General features: G+C 42.6%; 1 protein-coding gene across 3 annotated transcripts in view; it reads left to right on the forward strand.

Moving 5' to 3' along the window:
- Positions 1–20,319, forward strand: part of CYP27C1 (cytochrome P450 family 27 subfamily C member 1) — a 52,075-nt gene extending 31,756 nt beyond the window's left edge. Inside the window, exons 2-10 of one of the 3 annotated variants that reach the window (XM_088455780.1) lie at positions 2,419–2,609; positions 3,927–4,126; positions 5,117–5,326; positions 5,577–5,740; positions 9,019–9,185; positions 12,031–12,109; positions 12,657–12,860; positions 18,994–19,102; positions 19,496–20,319. In XM_088455780.1, coding sequence (XP_088311906.1) covers positions 2,419–2,609; positions 3,927–4,126; positions 5,117–5,326; positions 5,577–5,740; positions 9,019–9,185; positions 12,031–12,109; positions 12,657–12,860; positions 18,994–19,102; positions 19,496–19,506 — 1,335 coding nt within the window. In that variant the 3' untranslated portion in view covers positions 19,507–20,319. Of the gene's footprint in view, positions 1–2,418; positions 2,610–3,926; positions 4,127–5,116; positions 5,327–5,576; positions 5,741–9,018; positions 9,186–12,030; positions 12,110–12,656; positions 12,861–18,993 lie in introns of all 3 variants that reach the window. The other 2 variants (XM_088455782.1, XM_088455781.1) reach the window with 2 other exon arrangements.
- Positions 20,320–22,639: the final 2,320 nt, after the last annotated feature.

Below are 22,639 nucleotides of genomic sequence, written 5' to 3' on the forward strand. Positions count from 1 at the left end.
GATGAACATATCATACCCAGCTTCTTTGTACCAGTCCCAAACTTACATTTGGAATGTACAGCCTCTCTTCCTGCTGGCAGTTCAGTCATTGTCTGGAATTGGCTGTCGTGCATGGACTTTATACCCTCTTCATATAATTTTGTCCATCTGTTGGCTCCCCTTTCTGAAAGCTGAGCTATGTCTTCCCATTTCCTTTCAATATTGTAAAAGTATCCTTCACTTTACCAGTTGTATGGTTGGCTAAAACAAAACCGAAAACCACACAGCTCTAACCTTTTCATACATTTAATTTGTGTTGATCTGGGGTAATGTATGAATAAAACTTCTTGAAGCATCAGTGAGATTTATCTTCGCTGGGGAACAAATAATTAAATTCCGTTATGGTCAAGGAAGTGGCCTCATCCTAATCACTCATACTGTAGGAAGCCGTTCAGTGCAATGTCTATGGTGGGTGAGCTCACTCGTTTTTCTTTGTACCTCTAGGAACCTAACCACCCTTACCGTTAAGAACCCTTCCCTAGGCTGGTGAGGAAATCCTTTTTCTTCCATTTATACTGATGACCCTTTCTCCTTGTTATAGTCCATAGTATGAAAAGTTTTTTTTGGACAAATCTGTGTTTTGATTTTCCTGTCTATTTATACATTAGCTCCCTTCTTATGAGCATTTTCTCCAAGGCAAAAAATACCCCTTTTTATAACCCTATTGCTCTTCTCCTCAGTAATGTCCTTCTCACAGTACAATATATGGTCCATAAAGTTACTTCTACAGTAGTCATACTAGAATTGTATCACATACATTTATTCCTTTATTTATACCCCAGGATTTTTTCCCCTTAACAGCCAGTTTTTCCAAGTCTGATTCCATCACTGTTCTCTACAGTTTTGTACCGTGTAAGTCGCATACTGTTTACTAAGGCGTATGGGTATAACGCTACATTTATCTATATTACTTTTGTCTGCCATTCTCTACCACAAATAAACAGTGGCTATGGCCAATTGAGGAAGAATGGTCTCTAAAAGCTGGCCATACATGACTGGAATGATTTTGTTCCAACCACCAATTAGCTGGCTTGAACGATAATTGTGTAACGCTCCCAAAAATGGGCAAAAACTGTCATTCAGGCAAGTTGGTTAAATCAAACTGGTTTAACTTTACCCAACTCGTCCGAAGGAAAATCGTTCAGTGTAGCAGAAAACTTCTCTCCTAACTGAACAATTTCCCACTGGCTAGTACAGGCTCTGGAAAAACAGGAGGATAGATACATCTGCACACGTCTATATTTAATACTGAATCCCTTATGTTTGGGTATGCAAGAGACGCTCTACATCGGCAAGTTGCACGCTACCTGGCACACAGAGAGGGGCTATTTGGCGTGATTGTAGCAACAGGAAGAAAGAACACATCTGTATATTTGTTTCTATCTCTGAAACCCCTAAATGTTGTGGATTGTCGAGGCAAATTCCACACCATATACTGTAATTGCTATATTTTATTTTCTGTCTTAAAAAAAAGACTATGCATATTTAATGTCTAAGCTTCAGCATCTAGTGCAGATTGGAGGATGGAATTTCTTTCATGGGAATGTTGTGACACTTATTCAATCTTTTACCACCCCCAAAATAATCCCCTTCTTTCCATTACGGCATCCTGCTGGTCTTACACCTGTGACTGATGCAGCTGGAAAATACTATACTTGGCACATACTATTGGTGCCAGTCTTGCAGAATGTACGCCACCTGCTGGCCAAACTAATAAATACAATGTACAAGACCATGAGTTCTTGGAAAGCCAATAAAAATAACCAGTTGTCATATTCAAGGATTTGTGGTGCAAACTTGTATGTGTATGATGGAACATATTGCTGATTATGGTGGGAGCTTAATAAAATAGTTTTTCTTTCTTCATCTGCTTATTGGCATAAACCAACCTTTCTGTAGAAGTGAAATGTTCATTTTATTTTTGTTAAATGTAATTGAAATTTGTAGGAGACTTCTACTGAATGGCAAAATGCCAGAATACTTTCCCTGGTTTCAGAAGTTTCTGAACAACTTCAGAATAGAAATCTTTCTAATGCATAGAGCTAGCTTTTCTTTACTGATCAGTAATGTGTAATCCCCCATTCATCATTCATTTTTGCCTTCCATAGTTTCCTACCATATCATCACTGTAACTTTGCACAGTATTACAGTATATAATACATGTGTGTATATATGTATATGTATGCCATGTCATGTGGGAACAAGGTCAGGTCACCATACAGGAGCAAACGGTATTGCTTCTAGTTGCGGTGCCTACATATTGTCACATCCTCCCACCATCACGGTTTTGTTAGTGTTACATCTATAGACAGAAGAACATAACAAAACAAATAAAAAATTTTTTTTATGTATTTTCATTTATAATCTGTGAAATTGCAGCAGAAACACACACGTGAATATGGGCGGATATTCAAGTCTCACTTTGGCCCTCAGTTTGTGGTTTCCATCGCTGACCGAGACATGATCGCTCTGGTTCTCCGTGCCGAGAGAGAAGCCCCTCAAAGAGCAAACATGGAGTCTTGGCAGGAGTACAGAGACCTGAGAGGACGGTCCACTGGTCTCATATCTGCGTGAGTACCCTCTGGGTGGTTTCGTATATGTGAGTGAGCACCCCTGGGCAGCCTCATATCTCTTAGAAGTAAACCCAGCTAAGTTGTGCACCTTGGCAATTCATGTTGCAATACAGATGAAGGCATATGTTAGGTCAGTTGTAAACCACAAAGTAAATCTGATGCTGCCTGCATACAACAGCAGCTACTATTATCCCTGCATGCAAAAAAAAATTAAAAATCCCATTTGTTGTCGTCCCCTCACTGTTACATTGCAATATGGTTTATCCAGGTCTAAATTGGTACCTAGCAGCTGGATTCCCATCTAACTCCAAATGAAGCTCAGAGGGGTCTATTCAGCATTGATTTTTTTTTTTTTTACATAAAAGATACGGAAATCATAGTTTCCGTATTTTTTTATGTAAATCCCCTATTCAGCAATGGGTTAATGGAGAAGATAACGCAATTATCTTCTCCACTAATTCCCATCTCGCTGAGTACCGTACTGTAGGGATCGCCCACTGATCTCCTACAGTGCTTTAACGCTTTTTGCTATACAGCATAGCAAAAACTGTTAAATCACACGATAAATCATTACTTTATATAACGCCATCTCAGAATGGCGTTATATGAAGAAAATGCCTTAAATTTCCCGAAAACTGCAGAGACAGAGGGAATATTTCCCATAAGACCCTGCAGCATCTTGTAAGCCCGCCCAGTCTTCGTGCCTGCTTCCCGGTGATCGGTGGCAGGTAAGACCAATTCGAGCCTATTAAAGCGGCCGAAAGTGATTGACATGTGTATACAGGCTTTATACTAGCCTGTATACATGTATATTTATGTGCTTTTATATTTAAAATGTGTGTGTAGTGTGTATGTATGTATGTATATATATATATATATATATTACATTTTAAATATAAAAGAACAAATATACATGTATACAGGCTAGTATAAAGCCTGTATACACGTCAATCTATTTGGACAGACTGGAGCTGTACTTACCCCTTCGCGGTCACCGGGAAGCCAGGATGGATACTGTTCCCGAGTGCATGACTGAGCGTGCGCAGAGGAACAAACAGAAGAGATTGTTTTTGGTAACCGAAAACAATCCCTTCTGTGACATCGCAGGGACAGCGTGTTATCGCAACCGCTGTCCCTGCTGAAAATCTTGCTGAATAGCTTACTAAAAAAAAATGACAATTGGTAATTACTTGTGACGATGTTGCCTGATAATATTAGACCCAACAGTGCTTGATTTGTGATTAGAAGAACATCAGCATTGTAGTGATAACATTGACACTTGGTCCTGATTTTGCACTTGATGTTTCTCCACAGGGAAGGGAAGAAATGGCTTTCCATGCGCAGTGTTCTGAGGCAGAAAATCCTGAGACCCAAAGATGTGGTCATGTTCTCTGGAGGAGTGAATGAAGTAATTGCTGACTTAATCAAAAGGATTCTCATCCTCCGTAGCGGGGAGGAGGACGGAGAGACTGTGGTCAATGTGAATGACCTTTACTTCAAATACTCCATGGAAGGTTAGAGACTCCATATTTTTGTAAGTCCTGGGGTATGTCCAATAAATGGGCCATTTTTCTCCACTTGCTCTAAAGTAGGGTACCGCCACCTTCTCCAATTAGAGCATTGCTTTGTGGTGGGTCCGCAGCAACTGATGTGATTGTTCCCCCCCTAGCCCCAACACTTTTTTTTTTTTTTTTTTATGTTGTGTGATAAACCATTCCTGTTGGACTGGGGGTGGAAACACCAACTCTTAAGCTGGGTAGACACTTGGCCGACCCGCTGACCTATCTAACGATTGGTAAGTGCATACACCCTTTCCAATCTTTCTGCCGATATGTGTGCACTGTCAGCTCAGCGCTGAGCTGCACAGCCGTTGCAATATGTCTGAACGAAATCGTTCAGACATCGGGGGTAGACACCCGCCAACGTGCTCACCATATATTATCCATCCGATTGAACGCCTCATATATTGCCCAGTGTGTACCCAGCTTTAGGGTATGGACCCCTTTTTGTTCTGCTGGTCATTGGCCATTTCTCTTGAAGGATCTCTCATTTTCAATCTCATTCAGAAGGATTTTCTGCTAAAAATCTATTTCTCTTATTTTCACTGTATATAAATGAAAAGAAGCAAATCCCAAATATTTTCCAAAATGTTAAAGATTAAATATTGGCGGCTCTGATTAAATAAAATATTGTGTTAACAGTCTCTGCAAATGCATGATAACAGCAAGTAGTTATCCTATACCTTACCAAAGTAGGAGATAGTTAGACTTAAATGTACTATTCCATTTTTGTTGCTTAGAAGTATTTGGTTTTATTTTATTTGTTTTCTGATGGCTTTAGACAGGCTAGAGTGAGATTTGTGTAATTTGAGAACTGGTAATGTCTGATTATAATATGTTATTTTATTTCCCTCCATTTCATTTTGTTAGCGTTTTGACAAGGTCTGTCTCTTTATTTTAATCCACTGATACACTGTAATTATTGTTACCTCTGTTGCTCCTCAGCTGTAGCTACGATATTGTACGAATGGCGACTGGGATGTCTGGACAACGAGGTTCCCAAACAGACGAAGGAATACATAGAAGCCCTAGAGCTGATGTTCAGTATGTTTAAGACGACAATGTATGCAGGAGCCATCCCAAAGTGGCTGCGTCCGTTCATTCCAAAACCCTGGGACGAGTTTTGTCGATCCTGGGATGGACTCTTCAAATTTAGTAAGAACTGAATATCCCTAGAAATCATTAAACCTTAATTAGGTCCAAAAACATTGAAAGTAGAATTGCATAACATACCCATTAATCACTCTCACAGGTATTATAGAGTCCACTTATGTGGAGTCCTTAGGTTGTTTTATGGGCAGAAGAAATTCCATCTGCTTTCCAAATACATTACAGCTTGTTGCTTTGGTCATCATTGTTGTACACTAACAAATCTTGTCTTCTATATTACTGTATTGATCTACAGGTCAAATCCATGTGGACAACAAGCTGAAGGACATTGAATCATGTCTGGAGAAGGGAGAGGAGGTGCAGGGAGGTCTCCTGACGTCACTACTGATCAGCAAGGAGCTGTCGCTGGAAGAGTTATACGCCAACATGACAGAAATGCTTCTTGCAGGAGTAGATACGGTAACCAGCAAATAAGATTTGGTGCATAGCTATGAAATGTCAGTCCTATGGGCAGTGATAATGTGACTCATCCCCCTTCTCCCATTCCTGGAGCCCATATGGACCTGAAAGACTGACTCTGGGCTTCTAGTTCACTTATGCAAAAGTTTTTCTGTTTTTATTTTATATAAATTTGTGGAAAATATTTGCTGCAATATTTAGCCAAATGTACCGACTGGTTCCTGTGTGAGTTAAGAGGCTGTGAAATGTCTGAATTATTCTGACAGTTGGTGTCCTAAATGCTATATAACATCATACCATTCACTGGATTTAATTAGGAGGAGGGGCAATGAGTGTGATGCCTTTCCCCGTAACACTTCTCACCTGTCCACTAGCGTTGGCCTTGGTACAGCAGTGCAGCTGCGGAGGCACATCATGCAGGGAGAGAGAAAATTCTGCTGCTGTGTTCAGTAGCAGCAGCCTCATATTAGTGGCCGCACTGATTCAATATAATTAGGCTACACAGAGGATGCCTCACTGAAATTCTTGACCTGGGTGCACATGCTGCAATATCGGTAGGTGAGGGCAGAGAAGAGGCCTATGCACCATTTAATAACCCTGATAGTTTGAGTAAAACTTCTGTGCAGGCCCTGCTCAGGCTGGTGCCATCTTAAAGGCTATAAAAATGTCCAATAACTGAATTTGGTGGTAGTGTTGGCAGCATAGAACTTGTAACAATAACTGACAACAGAATAACTGTTAATGTATAAATTTTACCCTTTTTTAATGTGTAAAGTGCCTTGCCAAAGTATACACCCCCCTTTGCATTTCTCATGTTTTGTTGCCTCACAACCTGGAATTAAAATGGATTGTTTGAAGGTGTGCATCATTTAATTCACAGAACATGCCTACAACTTCGAAGTTGTGGTTTTTTTATATTGTGAATCCAACAACATTTAGGACAACATAACAGAAAACTTCAGTGTGCATAACTATTCACCCCCCTAAAGTCAGTACTTTGTCGAGCCACCTTTTGCAGCAATTACAGCTGCAAGTCGCTTTGGATAAGTCTCGATAAGCTTGCCACATCTTGCCCCTGGGTTTTTTGCCCATTCCTCATGGCAAAACTGCTCCAGCTCCTTCATGTTGGATGGTTTCCGCTTGTGAACAGCAATCTTCAAGTCTGACCACAGATTCTCAATTGGATTGAGATCTGGGCTTTGACTAGGCCATTCCAACACATTTAAATGTTTTCCCTTAAACCACCCGAGTGTTGCTTTAGCAGTATGCTTCGGGTCATTGTCCTGCTGGAAGGTGAACCTCCGTCCCAGTCTCAAATCACAGGCAGACTGAAACAGGTTTTGCTGAAGAATATCCTTGCATTTAATACCATCCATCTTTCCCTCGACTTGAATCCGTTTCCCAGTGCCTGCTGCTGAAAAACATCCCCACAACATGATGCTGCCACCACCATGTGTCACTGTGGGGATGGGTGTTCTTGCGGTGATGGGATGTGTTGGGTTTGCGCCAGACATAGCGTTTTCCTTGGTGGTCGAAAAGTAAAATTTTGGTCTCATCTGACCAGAGCACCTTCCTCCATACATTTGGGGAGTCGCCCACATGCCTTTTGGCAAACTCAAATCTTGTCGTCTTATTTTTATCACTAAGTAATGGCTTTTTTTCTGGCCACTCTTCCATAAAACCCAGCTCGATGGAGTGTCCGGCTTATTGTGGTCACATGCACAGATACACCAGTCTCTGCTGTGGAACTCTGCAGCTTCTTCAGGGTTCTCTTTGGTCTCTGTGTTGCCTCTATGATTAATGCCCTCCTTACCCAGTCTGTGAGTTTTGGTGGGCGACCCTCTCTTGGCAGGTTTGTTGTGGTACCATGTTCTTTCCATTTGATGATGGATTTGATGGTGCTCCGGGGGATCATGAAAGATTTGGATATTTTTTTTATAACCCAACCCAGAATTGTACTTCTCAACAACTTTGTCCCTGACTTGTTTGGAGAGCTCCTTGGTCTTCATGGTGTGATGCCTCTTGCTTAGTGACTTAGTGGTGTTGCAGCCTCTTGGGCCTTTCAGAAAAGGTGTGTTTATACTGACAGATCATGTGACATTTCACACAGGTGGACTTCATTTCACTAATTATGTGACTTCTGAAGGTAATTGGTTGCACCAGAACTTTTGAGGGGCTTCATAAAGGGGGTGGTTACATATGCACATGCCAAGTTTCAGAATTTTATTTATAAAGATTCTTTTTTATATATATATATTTTTCTAATTTCACTTCACCAAATTAGACTATTCTGTGCAGATCCATCACATAAAATTCAGATTAAATAAATAAATTCCAGGTTGTAACAAAAGGTAAAAAGCCAAGGGGGGTGAATACTTTTGCAAGGAACTGTATATGATTACAGCTTGATCCTGGGATCTGAACACATCAGTCTGTGAAACTCCTTCAATTGAATAGTCCATCTTAAGGACAGCACTTTGCCATTCTCTTTTCGGATTTTGTGCATTTTACAAATTTGGTCCATTTTTAAGGACCGTACCTTGCCAGTTTCCTTCTGGATCTTGTGCATTTTCAAAATTTGATATATACTCCCCTGATGAAGTCCTAACACGAAACTCATTGGATTTTGAACTAATTCGATTATCAGAAGGGAGAAACCTACATATTGTGATTCTGGCCCCTAGGGGTTAAGTGCAGGATATATACGGTCTCCTTCTCTAAAAATCATTGAAGAAATTGTGTAAGCATTTTTATATATGAAAATTTTTTTTGTTGACAATGAATTTTAACAAATTCATTGTTTATCTGATCTAACAGTAGGCCATTGGGCCATTTTGTTTTGGGTGTCTTTTTGGTGAGTGGGTCTTTTTTTAGATTAATTTGGAGCCTATGAAATTTACTTACATCCACATTGAAGTTGGCCCAGTCTAATGAAGAAGAAAAGTGAACTATCATGAATGAAATTTTCCCATAAAGGAATTATATCGGACAATTTATTGGTTTGAAATCCAAACTACCATATGTCTATTTTTAATTAATGTTCATTACATTTGAAATTTGCGCCCTTAAAACATTTTTGTATTCTTGGATTATTTGTTTCCACTAACAGGGGTTCCATTTGAGGAGCAGCATTTGTGTCATTAGCGCAAAATAAGGGCATTTCCTTTCTTGTATATGTTTATATGTATGTTTGGTAATTGACACCTACATAATTGCTGGAAGCTGAATTCTATAATTTTGTTGCAGGCTGTTAAACCATTTAGGTTTTTTTCTCTTAGACTTCTTTTACTCTGTCTTGGGCCTCCTACCTTCTTGCCAAAAACCCCCAGATCCAGGAGACTGTCTACAATGAAATTGTTACGAACCTGGGGAAGGACGCTATGCCCACTGCAGAGGATGTCCCAAAGCTGCCGTTAGTAAGGGCCGTTCTGAAGGAAACCCTGAGGTTAGTACCTTAATGTTGTTGGAGATTTATGGAGACCACCTACCCTACAGGCCAAGCTGGGTAAATGCTGCTACTTGTTGCCGTATTGTTCAGCATCTTTTTATTTTTAGAAGTTGTTTTTTTGTGTATTTCTTTCAAGAACCACATAACTATGTAATTATTTTACATTAGGTCTGCTATCTTTATTATTTTGATAACTGTATATGTAGCATTGGAAGCTACTCCTACATTTGATTAGAATTCTTGTGCATGGCTGTAGTCTTATATGTAATACAAGTTTAGTCTCCCATATCCAAAATGCTTGGGACCAGGTGTATTTTGGATATCGGAATATTCCGTATTTTGGAATGTTTGCATACCATAATGAAATATGTTGGGAATAGGACCCAAATCTAACCACAGAATGCATTTATGTTCTATATACACCTAATACACACACAGCCTGAACGTAATTTTATACAATATTTGTAATAATTTTGTGCATCAAAAAAAAGTTGTGTACATACATGAAATTAATTTATATTTCATATTCACCTTATACACACAGTCTGAAGGTTATTTCATACTATATTTTTAATCATTTTTTCTTAACCACTTAACTGACTAATTCTTTCTCCAAAAACCGCTCCGAAATTGTCGTTTTTTTTTTTTATGATTGAATTAGGTCAGGAATAGCTTTTTAAAACTTATCCAACACCATTTTCTAAAGAAAAAAAAAATAAAATTTTTTAAGTGCTGTATACCATAAAAATGGCAATTTTTATGCTATATAGTACTGTTGGCCATCGATGGAAACATCGATTGTGACCACAGCTGCCGATGTTTCCTAAACATCGGTTGGGGGCTGCCATCTATATAGGTGTGTGTGTGTATGTGTGTGTGTGTGTATATGTATATATATATATATATATATATATATATATATATATATATATATATATATATATATATATAATTATTCATGGGGGTGGGGTTATTGTCAATGGGGAAGAGGCTGCTGATAGCGGGGGTGGAGTGAAGGAAGGACAGCGCTACCTTCCCTGCCCGGCGGCTGCTGCTAGCCGGAGTTGGAGGGAGAGAAGGACAGCGCTGTTAGCGCTGCCTTCTCTGCCCTGTCAGCAGCCGCCGGGCTGCTGCTAACTGCCGGAGGAGGGAGAGAAGGACAGCGCTGTCTTCTCTACTCTGTCCTCTCGGCAGCTGCCAGGGGGGGTGGGTTCGCCGGCGCTGGGCTGCAGTGATCGGCCCACGGGGAGGGGCAAAGTGTGCAGAGGGACCAGGAAGTCCCTCTGTGATTGGCGGCTGCTAGAAAATGATTTTCCAGCAGCTGCCCATAGAGCTTTTCTGACTGGTCGTATCCGATATGACCATGTCAGGGAAAAGCCCAGTCTGGTATGGTCGTATCTGATACGACCATGCCAGGCAAGTGGTTAAACAAAGTTTGTGTACATTGAACCATCAGAAAGTAAAAGTTTCACTATCTGTCATGCTAAAAATATTCCGTATTTTGGAATATTTGGATATGGGAAACTCAACCTGTAGAAAGCATTATTTCTACATATTTCTGTCTGGAAAGATATTCTGGTTAGTGTGCCCCATATAAATGCCTTCATAGACATTTACGACTACTGGGGAAAAGCTGGATACATCTAGGAGCTTCATAATGTATAATAAATCTGTTGTCCTTTTTTATTGGTAAAAATTGCTAATTATTTTTTTGTATTCTGCATAACATGCAGTGACCACATCTAATATACATTTTAAGTTCAAGTTCAGAATACAGGACCCCCTGGGTTAGCATAACTAATCTACTTCAGAACATCAGTAAACTTGTTCAGAATATTAAGTAAACTAATTGAACACTTGGAGAGCTAAGTTTTGGAGAGTGATAAAGTGCCAACCAATCCGCTTCTAACTGTCATTTTTCAAACACAGCTTGTAAACTGACAGTTAGGAGCTGATTGGTTGGTGCTTTATCACTCTCCACTTTATCACTCACCAAGGCTTAGTGCATCTCCTAAAACTGCTACTATTAACTAATGCAATGCTTTAGTAAACTGTTATGAATGGAGCACTTTTCTGTATCTTCTCATGTCCTCAGTGTCTGAGGATAGAGGGTACTTCCATGATGCCTGTACGTTCATTCTCTGACTGGTTGACTCTGACTAAACTGAAAGAACACCCCCAAATAGTTTTCCCGCCTTTTTACACAGCAGCTGCTGCTGTGCCACTGTGACAGCTACTGAGCCGAATAGAGCATCCAACACAGTCCCCACCGCTGCCTCTGGAGAGGAGACAGTCTGCAGAGGACCTGGACTGCAGACATGCTCCCACGGTAATGCTATCAGCTGGCGCTGCCTCCCGCACAGCCCCCCCTACTTGAGGAGAGATCAGACTATCACTCCTCCAGCAGCAGCGGAGTGTGCGGGAGGCGTTGGCGCCGCTGGCTGTTAGCATTACTGTGGGAGCATGTCTGCGGTCCGGGTCCTCTGGAGACAGATCAAATATTCGAGAAAGATAATGTGGAGAAGTTGCTCATAGCAACCAATCAGCTTCTAGCTGGCAATTTATATAGCACAGTTTATAAAATGACAGTTAGAATATGCTTGGTTGCTGTAGGAAACTTATCAAATGTATCTCTCTCCAAGGTTTGACGATATATAGTCAGCAGAATTCTGGGTAGTGTTGAGGGGTTGATATAGACTCCTTAGCTTTGGGAAGAGGGCAGAAAAGTAATTTACAATTCTGATGTACTGTACCACCTGAAAGCCTGTTGAACTTATTCCTCTAGAAATCTACATGTTCCAGTTCACACTTCATTTCACCTCTGTCTTCTATTAATTGACAGGTTGTTTCCCGTTTTGCCAGGGAATGGTCGCGTAACACAAGATGATTTGGTTGTGGGAGGATATTTGATTCCAAAAGGGGTGAGTGGATGGGATCAAGTACAAATATTTTGTTTTCTTTTGTACATTAGGTGAATATACACCATTATTGTAACTATTGAAAGTGACTGATTGCTTTGAGTAGATATTATGAAGTAAGCAGTTTTTGACATTTAACAGGGGTTTTTGTTTCCCTCCCTGTGAAAGAGTTCTGGAAAACATGGACTGTTCTTAAAGGACAATTTGATGGCTACATTTTAATGTAATATTATTTTTTATTCCATCCAGAAGTGCTTTCTATAATGCAGTGTTCTAGAAGTTTTTCTTCCTGATACGGTTACCCCTTTGTAAGAGTGAATCCATCTTTGGCCACAGGTTAATCTACCCCAGACTGTGGTGTTCCCCTTGTGTTTATAGGGAATTATTTTGGGTTTATATCAGCCAGATGTATCAGGGACTCCAACCTGCTTCCCCTTTTCCTGTACAGTCTCCTGGTTACATATATTAATAAGAAATGTCCATGTATAACGCTGGTTCCAACTATACGTTGTCTAGAAGTTCCTCTGTCCCGTTTCTGTGTTTGCCCCAGACTCAGCTGGCCTTGTGTCATTACTCTACATCGTACGATGAAGACTACTTCTCGGGTGCAGATGATTTCCGGCCTGGCCGCTGGTTAAGGCATGGACACCTGGACCGTGTGGAAAATTTTGGCTCCATTCCCTTTGGATACGGAATCCGCAGCTGTATTGGGAGGAGGGTCGCAGAATTGGAGATTCACCTGGCGCTTATTCAGGTAGAGCTCCTCTCATGGACCTGAGTGTCACCAGCCTTCATAGCATCTCCTTGTGATGCAGTGTCTCTTTCTCTCTGCCCAATGCAGAACACTGGTTCAAGAACATATCCCAAATATGTCTGTTACACTAAATCAGGGGCCAGCAATGTGGAACTCTAGATATTGTGGAATGTCTTTTCCTAGCAGCCAGGTAGAGGCAGGGAATGCTGGGAGTAGAACAACTTGTGCCCTGTCCCTGATCTAGAAGATGTAGCATTTCTGAGTGCTGGAAATTAAAATTCCAACGTTCCCGATTGCATTGGTGAAACTATCACTGATGGGGGTGGAAAACCAGTATTTATGAAAGCTCCATCTAGATGTTCCAGCTTACTGTTAATAAGCAGTAATTGTACATAAAGATATGTACTGTACTGGCCCAATCTGATCACAATTATAGCAATTTGGCAGAGGGACATGGAAAGCAGGTTCATATAGTTTTGCTGGTCCTTTAATGGACAATTTTATTTTTCACAATCCTTTTACACATTAAAGAACATAAAAACTGTAATTTTAATATAATCCCTATGCAAACCTCTTTGGAGGGAGGGGGGAGGGCACACATCAGCGGCCCTCTGCAGGCTGCTGGCCCCAACACCGTGCCACATTAATTGCCTCATCAGATATGGATGGAGTAATGCCGAAAGCAGTATGCCCTACTGTCTGCAGTTGTCATAAGGATTCTAACAGAGGGGTCCATATGCGCTACTGTCTGCAGTTGTCATAAGGATTTTAACAGAGGGGTCCATATGCGCTACTGTCTGCAGTTGTCATAAGGATTTTAACAGAGGGGTCCATATGGAACCGCCCCCCCCAGAAGATGGCTGGTGCTGCAGGTAAGTACTTTACTTTCTACTTCAGGGTCCATAGGGGGTCCACAGGGTGACCTTGGGGTATTGGTGATGATGGGAGTCATCCGGGCACCGCGCAGTTAATTTTCTTCCCAGGATGCACTGGGTCCCTCTCCTATACCCCGCCCCCGGGCCAGAGGCACCTCCGTTTCGTTGGGTGTCCGACTGGAGTCTGGTCACTGACATGCGCCCTGAAGATTTTTTATGTTTAAAGAAGATTCTTCAAGTGTGGACAGTCCAGGGGACGTCCACGCTGTCGCTCCGTCACCCCGCCGACGCCGGTACTGATTCGGGGATCTCGGCGGGCCTCTGGGGTCTTGGCTAGCAGGGACCCCGGAGGATCCCTGGACTGCGGCCGGACGCTACGGGGGCGCAGGTAAGCGGCACGTCTCCGCGGTGGTGCGCGCCGAGTCGCAGTCTTTTTTTTTTTTTCCCCCAGGGCTGGGGACTCCCTGGGGATGATAGCAAGTGGAGCCAGGCACTGAGTCCCCTGCTTCCACTAGGTCACCAGGGACTGGAGTTCTGTGGAATGCTCCAGTGTCCCGGGGGTTAAATGCTGTCCAGGGAAGGCAGCCTTCCATGTCTAACATCCGGCTCCTCCCCGCTGCACAGCGCTCCTTTCCACCACGTTCTGGCTGGGCTGTGGCAGCTTCCTTCCTCTGGATCCGCCTCTCAGAACTCCGTCATCCATTTTCTCCTGGCTGAAAGTCGCAGATCAAAGCAGGCGGTGCAGAGCCGGGTTCCCCTACATACCTCTCCTCCTGGTTGTGGTCAGTGTATGTAGCACTTTTGTCCTACCAGACGCTAAGTCTGCGTAGTTGATCATTAAGTGCAGGTGTTCTTATTCTGCATTGTATGTGACTGTATGCTAGCGCTGTCTGTCTGAGTTTCACCCTCTGAACTGTCAGCCATTTTGCTTTCCCTGTGCCTTAGCACTGGTGTTGTCGGGGTGGAACCTCCATCTGTTGATTTCCGTGCATGGGGTCACATACAGTTTATTGGTGTCCTCTTCGCTATGTCTGGCAGTGAGAGTATTATGCCAAATTTGGCTCCCGTCCGGCTGTCCTGTAAAAAATGTACAGCGGAATTAGGGGTGGGAGACATGGTCCTTGAGGGGTTATGGTACTCCAGGTCTATCTACGGTCTCTGCCACTCCGCAGGAGCTCCCTTGGGCGTGCTTTGCACAAGCACTAACGGCCATTGCGGGACGTTTAGCTGTCCCTGTGTTTTTCCCTCCCTAGGGTTCAGCAGCTTTTTCCCTCTCAGAGCCTGCTTCAGTCGGCTTCAGAGGTGCGGCAAGAGGAGGCATCCCAAGGCAGACCGGGTAAAAGATTTTTGCTGTCATCCCAATCTACTCTATATGATGATGACGAGGTCTCATCTGATGATGGGGCGCTCCCGGATAACTCTGACTCCGAATCCTCTCCACATGCGGTGGAGTCCAAGTCAAAAATATATATTCCGGGTCTGATACAAGCTGTGCGTGCTGCATTGGTCATAGAATAGGACGAACCTCCGGCACCGAAGTCCAGATATGCCCTTTTCATGCCTGTAAAGGTGGCCGCTGCCATATTTCCTTTGTCCGACCAGCTGGTGGACCAACTGGAGGTGGCATGGAAAACACCTGAAAAGCAATACCAGCCGCAGAAGCGTCTGGCCTATGCTTATCCATTTGCTGAGGACTAGTTTTCTACATGGGAAACTTCACCGGCGGTGGATTCCCACGTCACGCGCTTGATTAAAAGCGCGACTCTCCCTATGCCTTACATGTTGTCCTTGAAAGATACTACAGATAGGAAGGTGGAGGTTTTCCTGAAATCCATTTATTCCCTTTCCGGTGCCGCGTGCTGACAAGCCATAGCCATCTGCTGGGTGGCTCGGGCCAAAGAATGTTGGGCAAACACCCTGGAAGGGTCCTTGTCGTCAGATGCGACCAGGGAGCAGTTGAATCTGGTGGGCAACCTACGAGATTCAGCTACCTATATCAACGAGGCTGCCTTAGATGTCAGTTTATTGAATGCCAGTATCTCCACGGCGGCCATTGCAGCTCGCCGCTCCCTGTCGCTTCGCTCTTGGAGGGCAGATGCGAACTCGGACTCCAAGAAGGGCTTGGAGTGCTTACCCTATAATGGTAAGGTCCTGTTGGGCCCGGATTTGGACAAAATTGTGGATACACTGGCAGCTGTTAAGTCTGCTTGTCTGCCATCTGCTCCTACTCCTGCTCCTTCGGGGTCTCTGACTTCGTCCTTTCGGACCTATTGAGCCCCAGGTAAGGTTAGAACCCAGTCCTTTCCTAGGCCGTCAACCACCAAGAAAACTACCAAGCCTAAGAAATAAGCTTGGAACGCGAGACGTCCAGCTGCCAAGCCTGATGACAAGCCCTCTGCCTGACTGGGCGGGCCTTCCCCTGGGGGATTCCAGGGAGGAAGGCCGACTTCGTCAATTCGCCCAGCACTGGTGTCTGACTACCACAGACACCTGGGTGAGAAAAGTGGTCTCTCGGGGTACGCCCTCTACTTCTGCAGACGGCCTCCCCATCAATTCTTCTGCACAGGCCTCCTGTCAAACAAGGACAAGGCCTTGGCTGTTCAAGAGGCAGTATAATCCATGGTTCAGGAAGGTGTCATTGTACCAGTCCCGTTGTCCCAGAGGGGAACGGGTTATTATTCCAGCCTGTTTCTGGTACAAAAGCCGAACGGATCCCACCGACCTATCCTCAATCTCAAGTCCCTGAACAAATTCCTCAGGGTACCTCTGTTCTGGAGGGAAACTCTACGTTCCATCATACTGGCTATGGAACCTGGGGATTTTACGGTGTCTCTGGATATTCAGGATGCGTATCTGCATATTCCGATTGCTGCAGCACACCAGCATTTTCTCAGGTTTGCTGTGTCACAACAGCATTTCCAGTTTCAGGCTCTGCCATTTGGCCTCTCTACAGCACCTCGGGTGTTTACAAAAATTATGGCGGAAATGGCAGCCCATCTGTGGCTGTAGGGGGTCTGCCTGTTACCTTACCTGGATGACCTGTTGCTGTTAGCTGGGTCTCCAGAGGTACTTCTCCACCACCTACAGCTGTCAATATCGTTACTACAGATGCACGGGTGGTTGATCAATTGGAAGAAGTCCTCCCTGGTCCCGTCTCAAAGGATGCTCCATCTGGGAGCTCTGTTGGATTCACAACAGCAAAGGATTTTTCTGACCACAGACAAAATCTCCACTTTGCAGACACGAGTTCGCAGATTCCTCCACAGTCGCTGAGTGTCCATACACTCGGCCATGCAGTTACTGGGTTCCATGGTGTCGACGTTCGACATGGTGGAATATACCCAGTTTCATTCCCGGCCTCTGCTCGGAAGCCTGCCTCTGCCAGGAGTTATCACAGGGTGAGGCATACCTATTTTGAATGGTGTTGTCCCAGAGGTTACGACCTCCAAGTGTTTCGGGTATCCAGAGTTTTGGCTTTCCTTCAGGTGGGTTTGGACTTTGGTCTCTGCCTTGCTTCGCTGCAGGTGCATGTTTCTGCCCTTTCAGTGTGGTTCCAGCGAAGGATTGCTCCTCTTTCTGATATCTGCACTTTCCTTCAAGGGGTCCTTCGCATTCAGCCTCCCTTTGTCCCTTCTGTGGTGCCTTGGGATTTAGCTATTGTCCTTAGGACCCTCCATTTGAACCCCTGGACTCTGTGGACCTGAAATGGCTTACTGCTAAGACAGTTTTTCTTCTGGCTATTGCTTCTGCCAGAAGAGTGTCTGATATGGGGGCTCTCGTCGTTCCCCATTTCTGGTTTTTCACCAGGACAGGATGGTGCTTCGGACTCGCCCTGGTTTCCTTCCTAAGGTGGTCTCTAGTTTCCACATGTTAATGAGGAAATTATTGTACCGGCCTTTAATTCTCCAGACCTCTCGGCAGGTGGGCCTCATTGGATGTGGTATGTGCCCTCAGGATTTACTGTATGTGGACCGTACCAGTTCCCTTCAGAAGTCAGACTCTTTGTTTGTCCTGATTCCACATGAAGGGATGACCAGCCAATAAACAAACTTTGGCTAGGTGGCTTGACTATTTCTGAAGCTTACACTCATGAGGGCCTTCCAGTGCCGCCCTATGTTACTGCTCATTCTACTCGGTCTGTGGGTCCTTCGTGGGCAGCTGGCCGTGGCGCCTCGGCTGTTCAGCTTTGTAAGGCGGCCACGTGGTCTTCTGTCCAGACCTTTCTGAGGTATTATGCCTTTTGATACCTTTGCCTCTGGATGCATCCTTCAGGTGGCGGATTCTCCTCTCTGCACAGGAGCGTCCCCACCCTTGAGGGTACTGCTTTGGGACATCCCCAAGGTCACCCTGTGGACCCCCTATGGGCCCTGAAGTAGAAAATGAGAGCGCGTAAGAACTTACCTTTTATCTCTCTTTCTACGAAGTCTATAGGGTCCACAGGGCACCCACCCTGTTGCACCTGTGCTTCAGATGGGCTTTGCTCTAGTCACCGGTTTTCTATCTCCTTCTGTGTGAGAATGTGATTCTCGTGTGTTCCAGACTTAATTCTCTCCCTTTTACCCTCCTCCGGCCTTTGGCTTGCTAAGAAACTGAGGTGCCTCTGGCCCAGGGGTGGGGTATAGGAGAGGGACCCAGTGCATTCTGTGAAGAAAAATTAACTGCGTGGTGCCTGGATGACTCCCATCATCACCTATACCCCAAGGTCACCCTTTGGACCCTATGGACTTCGTAGAAAGAGAGATAACAAAGGTAAGTTCTTACCATCGCTTTCATTTTCCATTAAAATCATTTTCATTGTACCTTTTACCAGGGCAAGTTATGCCACACTTATTGATGGCATTGGCCCACTGACCCAAAACATTTTTACAAAAATGGAATCATTAAATTTAATAAACCTTTAAGCTACCTTGAAACAAACGGTTTGCGAACAGGTAATATCAGGAATGTCTGCAGAGGGGCACTGCCTCATTGCTTGTGCATATTTATCATCTTTCCTGGTCCTATAATGGTATAAGTTTTTTTTTTTTTTCTATAAAGGATATAAACTTCATAACTCACTCTAAAGTGCATGAAGTTACCCTTTGGCCCTGTGTGCCTTCTGTCCCAGTATATAGATTTTTTTCCACTATGCAATGAAGAGTGCTGTAATTGTAATGGCAAATCTATAAAATCGTGTGTACAAGGCGAACAAGACTTGCACCAAAACTGTTTTCTTTTGGTCTGTAATGTTCTTTTCCCCCTTTCCGCTCCTGTCACAGCTGCTTCAGAAATTTCAGCTCAAGACTTCCCCTAAGACACAAACTGTTTTACCAAAAACACACGGATTGCTCTGTCCAGCCGGGGTCATCAATGTGCGCTTTACAGACCGTGAGTAAGACTACAACACTGGAGATTACAGAGGCTTAATTCACTGCCATTGTGCCCACTTCTACCAGAGGACCACAATCTTATGGATTAGTTTTATGACCGTTTTAAACATCTGCTTTGTTGGGAATGATGCAAATATTTTTACCTGTATAAAGTAGATTTGTATGTACACCATGAAATGCAACAACCTACCTTGCACTTTTCTTGAACTGTTTTTAGTTTGGAGGAGGAGAGATAGTAGCAGATACCTGTTGGGGAGGTGGTTCTGTATGTGGTATCCAAGGACTCAATCTGCATATTCCTACTATAGTGAAGACTTCTGGATATATCATGCTATTATATAGTGGTGGGGGTGCATTGAAAGTATGACCATGTTAGATTACCTATTTTTAGGTGGAAATTAGAGGAACAACAAATTTCCAATGGATATCCTCACTGGAATTGGAGTCAAATGATTTGTAGCACTCAGAAAATGTATTTTCCATGAAGTGCTGTTGGTTTCCTGTACTTCCCGAACAGTATGGCAGGAATGATCTAGAATTCGATTGTCCAAACTCCAAACAACAAAATCTGAAATTGTTTACTGGGATTAATATACACGTTTTGGTAGAGTTGATGAATTTATTACTCTGCTCCAGGAGACCAAGCGGCATAAACAAACAAACAGCTCTGATCATGATACATGACGTGCCAATTTTTTATTTGGTTCTCATATCTAATTTTTTTTTCCAGAATTTAAAGGAGTTTTACCACTTTTTGTGGGTTCCCCCTTCTGTTTTTTTTTTCTTTGTCTTTCCTTCTTCTTATGGACTACTGCTTTATATTTCTAGCTTATGCTGTATTTTTCACCAAAACATATGTTATCTTAAAGTTGTCACAACATCATTGCTCCAGATATTATGTAAACCGATGCATGTATAGCTTTTTACTGCATCTAGATACAACACTGTTAGAATGTTCTGCAGTCTGGGTTAAATGTTTTTTTAAACCATTTTTTTTTAAATATACCGTTTACCTATGTAGAGTGCGGGCTGAACCAATATTAGGAATCTAGCTCTGTTATTTGAGTTCAGTGCCTTGTAGGTTTCACATGAATATAGTTTCAGCCCAAAACATGGCTGCATCCATTGTGGGTGTGACAGGGGCACTTGTAAAGATGATTGCCCCAGTGATAGTTCCGTATGCTATACATGGATTATGGGGCAGATATATTAAGCTCTAGAAAGTGATAAATTGGAGAGTGATAAATGACCAACCACTCAGCTCCTGTCATGTTACAGGCTGTGTTTGTAAAATGACAGGAGCTGATTGGTTGGTCATTTATCACTCTCCAGTTTATCACTTTCCAGAGGTTAATATGTCTGCCCCTATATGTATTGTCTTGTAGCTATTCAGGCACCAATGGATGTTAAGTAACAGATTTCTATCTTAGAAGAGCTACAGCCCCTATGTCTATTATGGCTTTGGTTTTGAGGGCTTGTTTAAGTCAGTTGATATTTTATAAACCTACTATTCGATTCTATCACCTTACAATCTGATAACCTCATTATATTTTAATTTATTTCACATTATTTTCCAAGCTTCCCAGAAAATTTAAGATTTTCTGGATAATATTACTGTTCATATCCGGCTTTATCCTTATTTGGTGTTTAATTTTCAGACATTTTAATGGTTCTTTACACTCTACATTTTATTTCTGGGGCAGATGTATGAAGCTCTGGGAAGTGATAAAGTGCAGAGTGATAAATGACCAGTCACTCAGCTCCCAACTGTCATGTTACAGGCTGTGTTTGAATAAATGAAAGTTGGGAGCCGATTGGTTGGTAATTTATCACTCTCCACTTTACCACTTCCCAGAGCTTCATACATTTGCCCCTCTGTTTCTTAAGTTTTCATTCTTGAATAGAAGTTAAATGCAAGAAACACGTTCCCCATTATGTGAACAAAGTTTCTACTTAAATAAAATGTGCCTTAAAAGTATTTTAAAAAATGCAATTCTACATTTTGTGATCTAAATTCTGTATAATTTGTGACTAATTTACTAAAAATGAAAATGGTCCCACCATTCTCTATCGTTTTCTCTGCTTAAACTTTAGTATGTGAATAAATGATTTTCATAAGATGAGCCAAAAATTTGGTGTGTTCTATTTAACATTCAAGTCTCGTTAGGTTTACTGTAGGCAGATATATCCAATAAAACTATTTTACACATACTTGAATAATCTCTACCAATATACAGGGTATGTTACTGATGGTGTGTCCCTCATGTTGCCATTTTTATTTATGTATAAATTCATAGGTGATCAATGTTTAGTGCTGTTACACTTGTAATTTTAAGTAGGAAATAGAATATGATTATTTAGTATTGACCCAATTTATATTTGTTACACAATAAAATATTTATTGGACTTGTGCTTTTGAATTTATTTGATCAAATGCCTCAATTCTATATTTGTGTTGGTTTTACCACAAACCTTAAAGCAGTAAGTCCACAAATTACTTTTGCAGCATGTAAGAAGAATGTTGGTATTTACAATTTTTTTTTATTTTTTCCTTGGATGGTTGTTTCTTCAGGCTGCAATTAATAATTTAGAATTCGCTACCATGGCAACCACAGACACCTGGCGCATGATGTAGCAAGAATAGAGGCTTTGGAGTGTCCCTCTGAGCTCTGTCTGCTCTATGTACAGCCATGGCCAAAAGTTTTTTTGAGAATGACACAAGTATTGATTTTCACAAAGTTTTGCTGCTTCAGTGTTTTTTTATACCTTTTTGTCAGATGTTAACTACGGTATACTGAAGTAAAATTACAAACATTTCATAAGTGTCAAAGGCTTTTATTGACAAATACATTAAGTTTATGCAAAGAGTCAATATTTGCAGCGTTGACCCTTCTTTTTCAAGACCCCTGCAATTCACCCTGGCATGTGGTCAATCAACTTCTGGACCAAATACTGACTGACTGGCTGCCCATTCTTGCCTAATCAATGCTTGGAGTTCGTCATAATTTGTGGGTTTCTGTTTGTCCACCCGCCTCTTGAGGATTGACCGCAAGTTCTCAATGGGATTAAGGTCTGGGGAGTTTCCTGGCTATGGACCCAATATTTTGTTGTTTTGTTCTCCAAGCTACTTAGTTATCACTTTTGCCTTACGGCAAGGTGCTCCATTATGCTAGAAAAGGCATTGTTCGTCACAAAACTGTTCTGCAACTGGAGACGTTGCTCTTGGAGGATGTTTTGGTACCATTCTTTATTCATGGCTGTGTTCTTAGGCAAAATTGTGAGTGAGCCCTCTCCCTTGGCTAATAACACAGCCATGAATAAAGAATGGTACCAAAACATCCTCAAAGAGCAACTTCTCCCAACCATCCAAGAACACAATGCCTTTTCCAGCATAATGGAGCATATTGCCATAAGGCAAAAGTGATAACTAAGCGGCTCGGGGAACAAAACATCGAACCTACCACCCTTTTTATGATTCACGCACCAGGTAATGAGCAGCGTGAGTAGGTCATACCTCCCAACTCCCAGGAAGATC

Source organism: Taudactylus pleione, unplaced genomic scaffold, assembly GCF_031769625.1.
Source record: "Taudactylus pleione unplaced genomic scaffold, aTauple2 ptg000671l, whole genome shotgun sequence".
NCBI classification, from domain to species: Eukaryota; Metazoa; Chordata; class Amphibia; order Anura; family Myobatrachidae; genus Taudactylus; species Taudactylus pleione.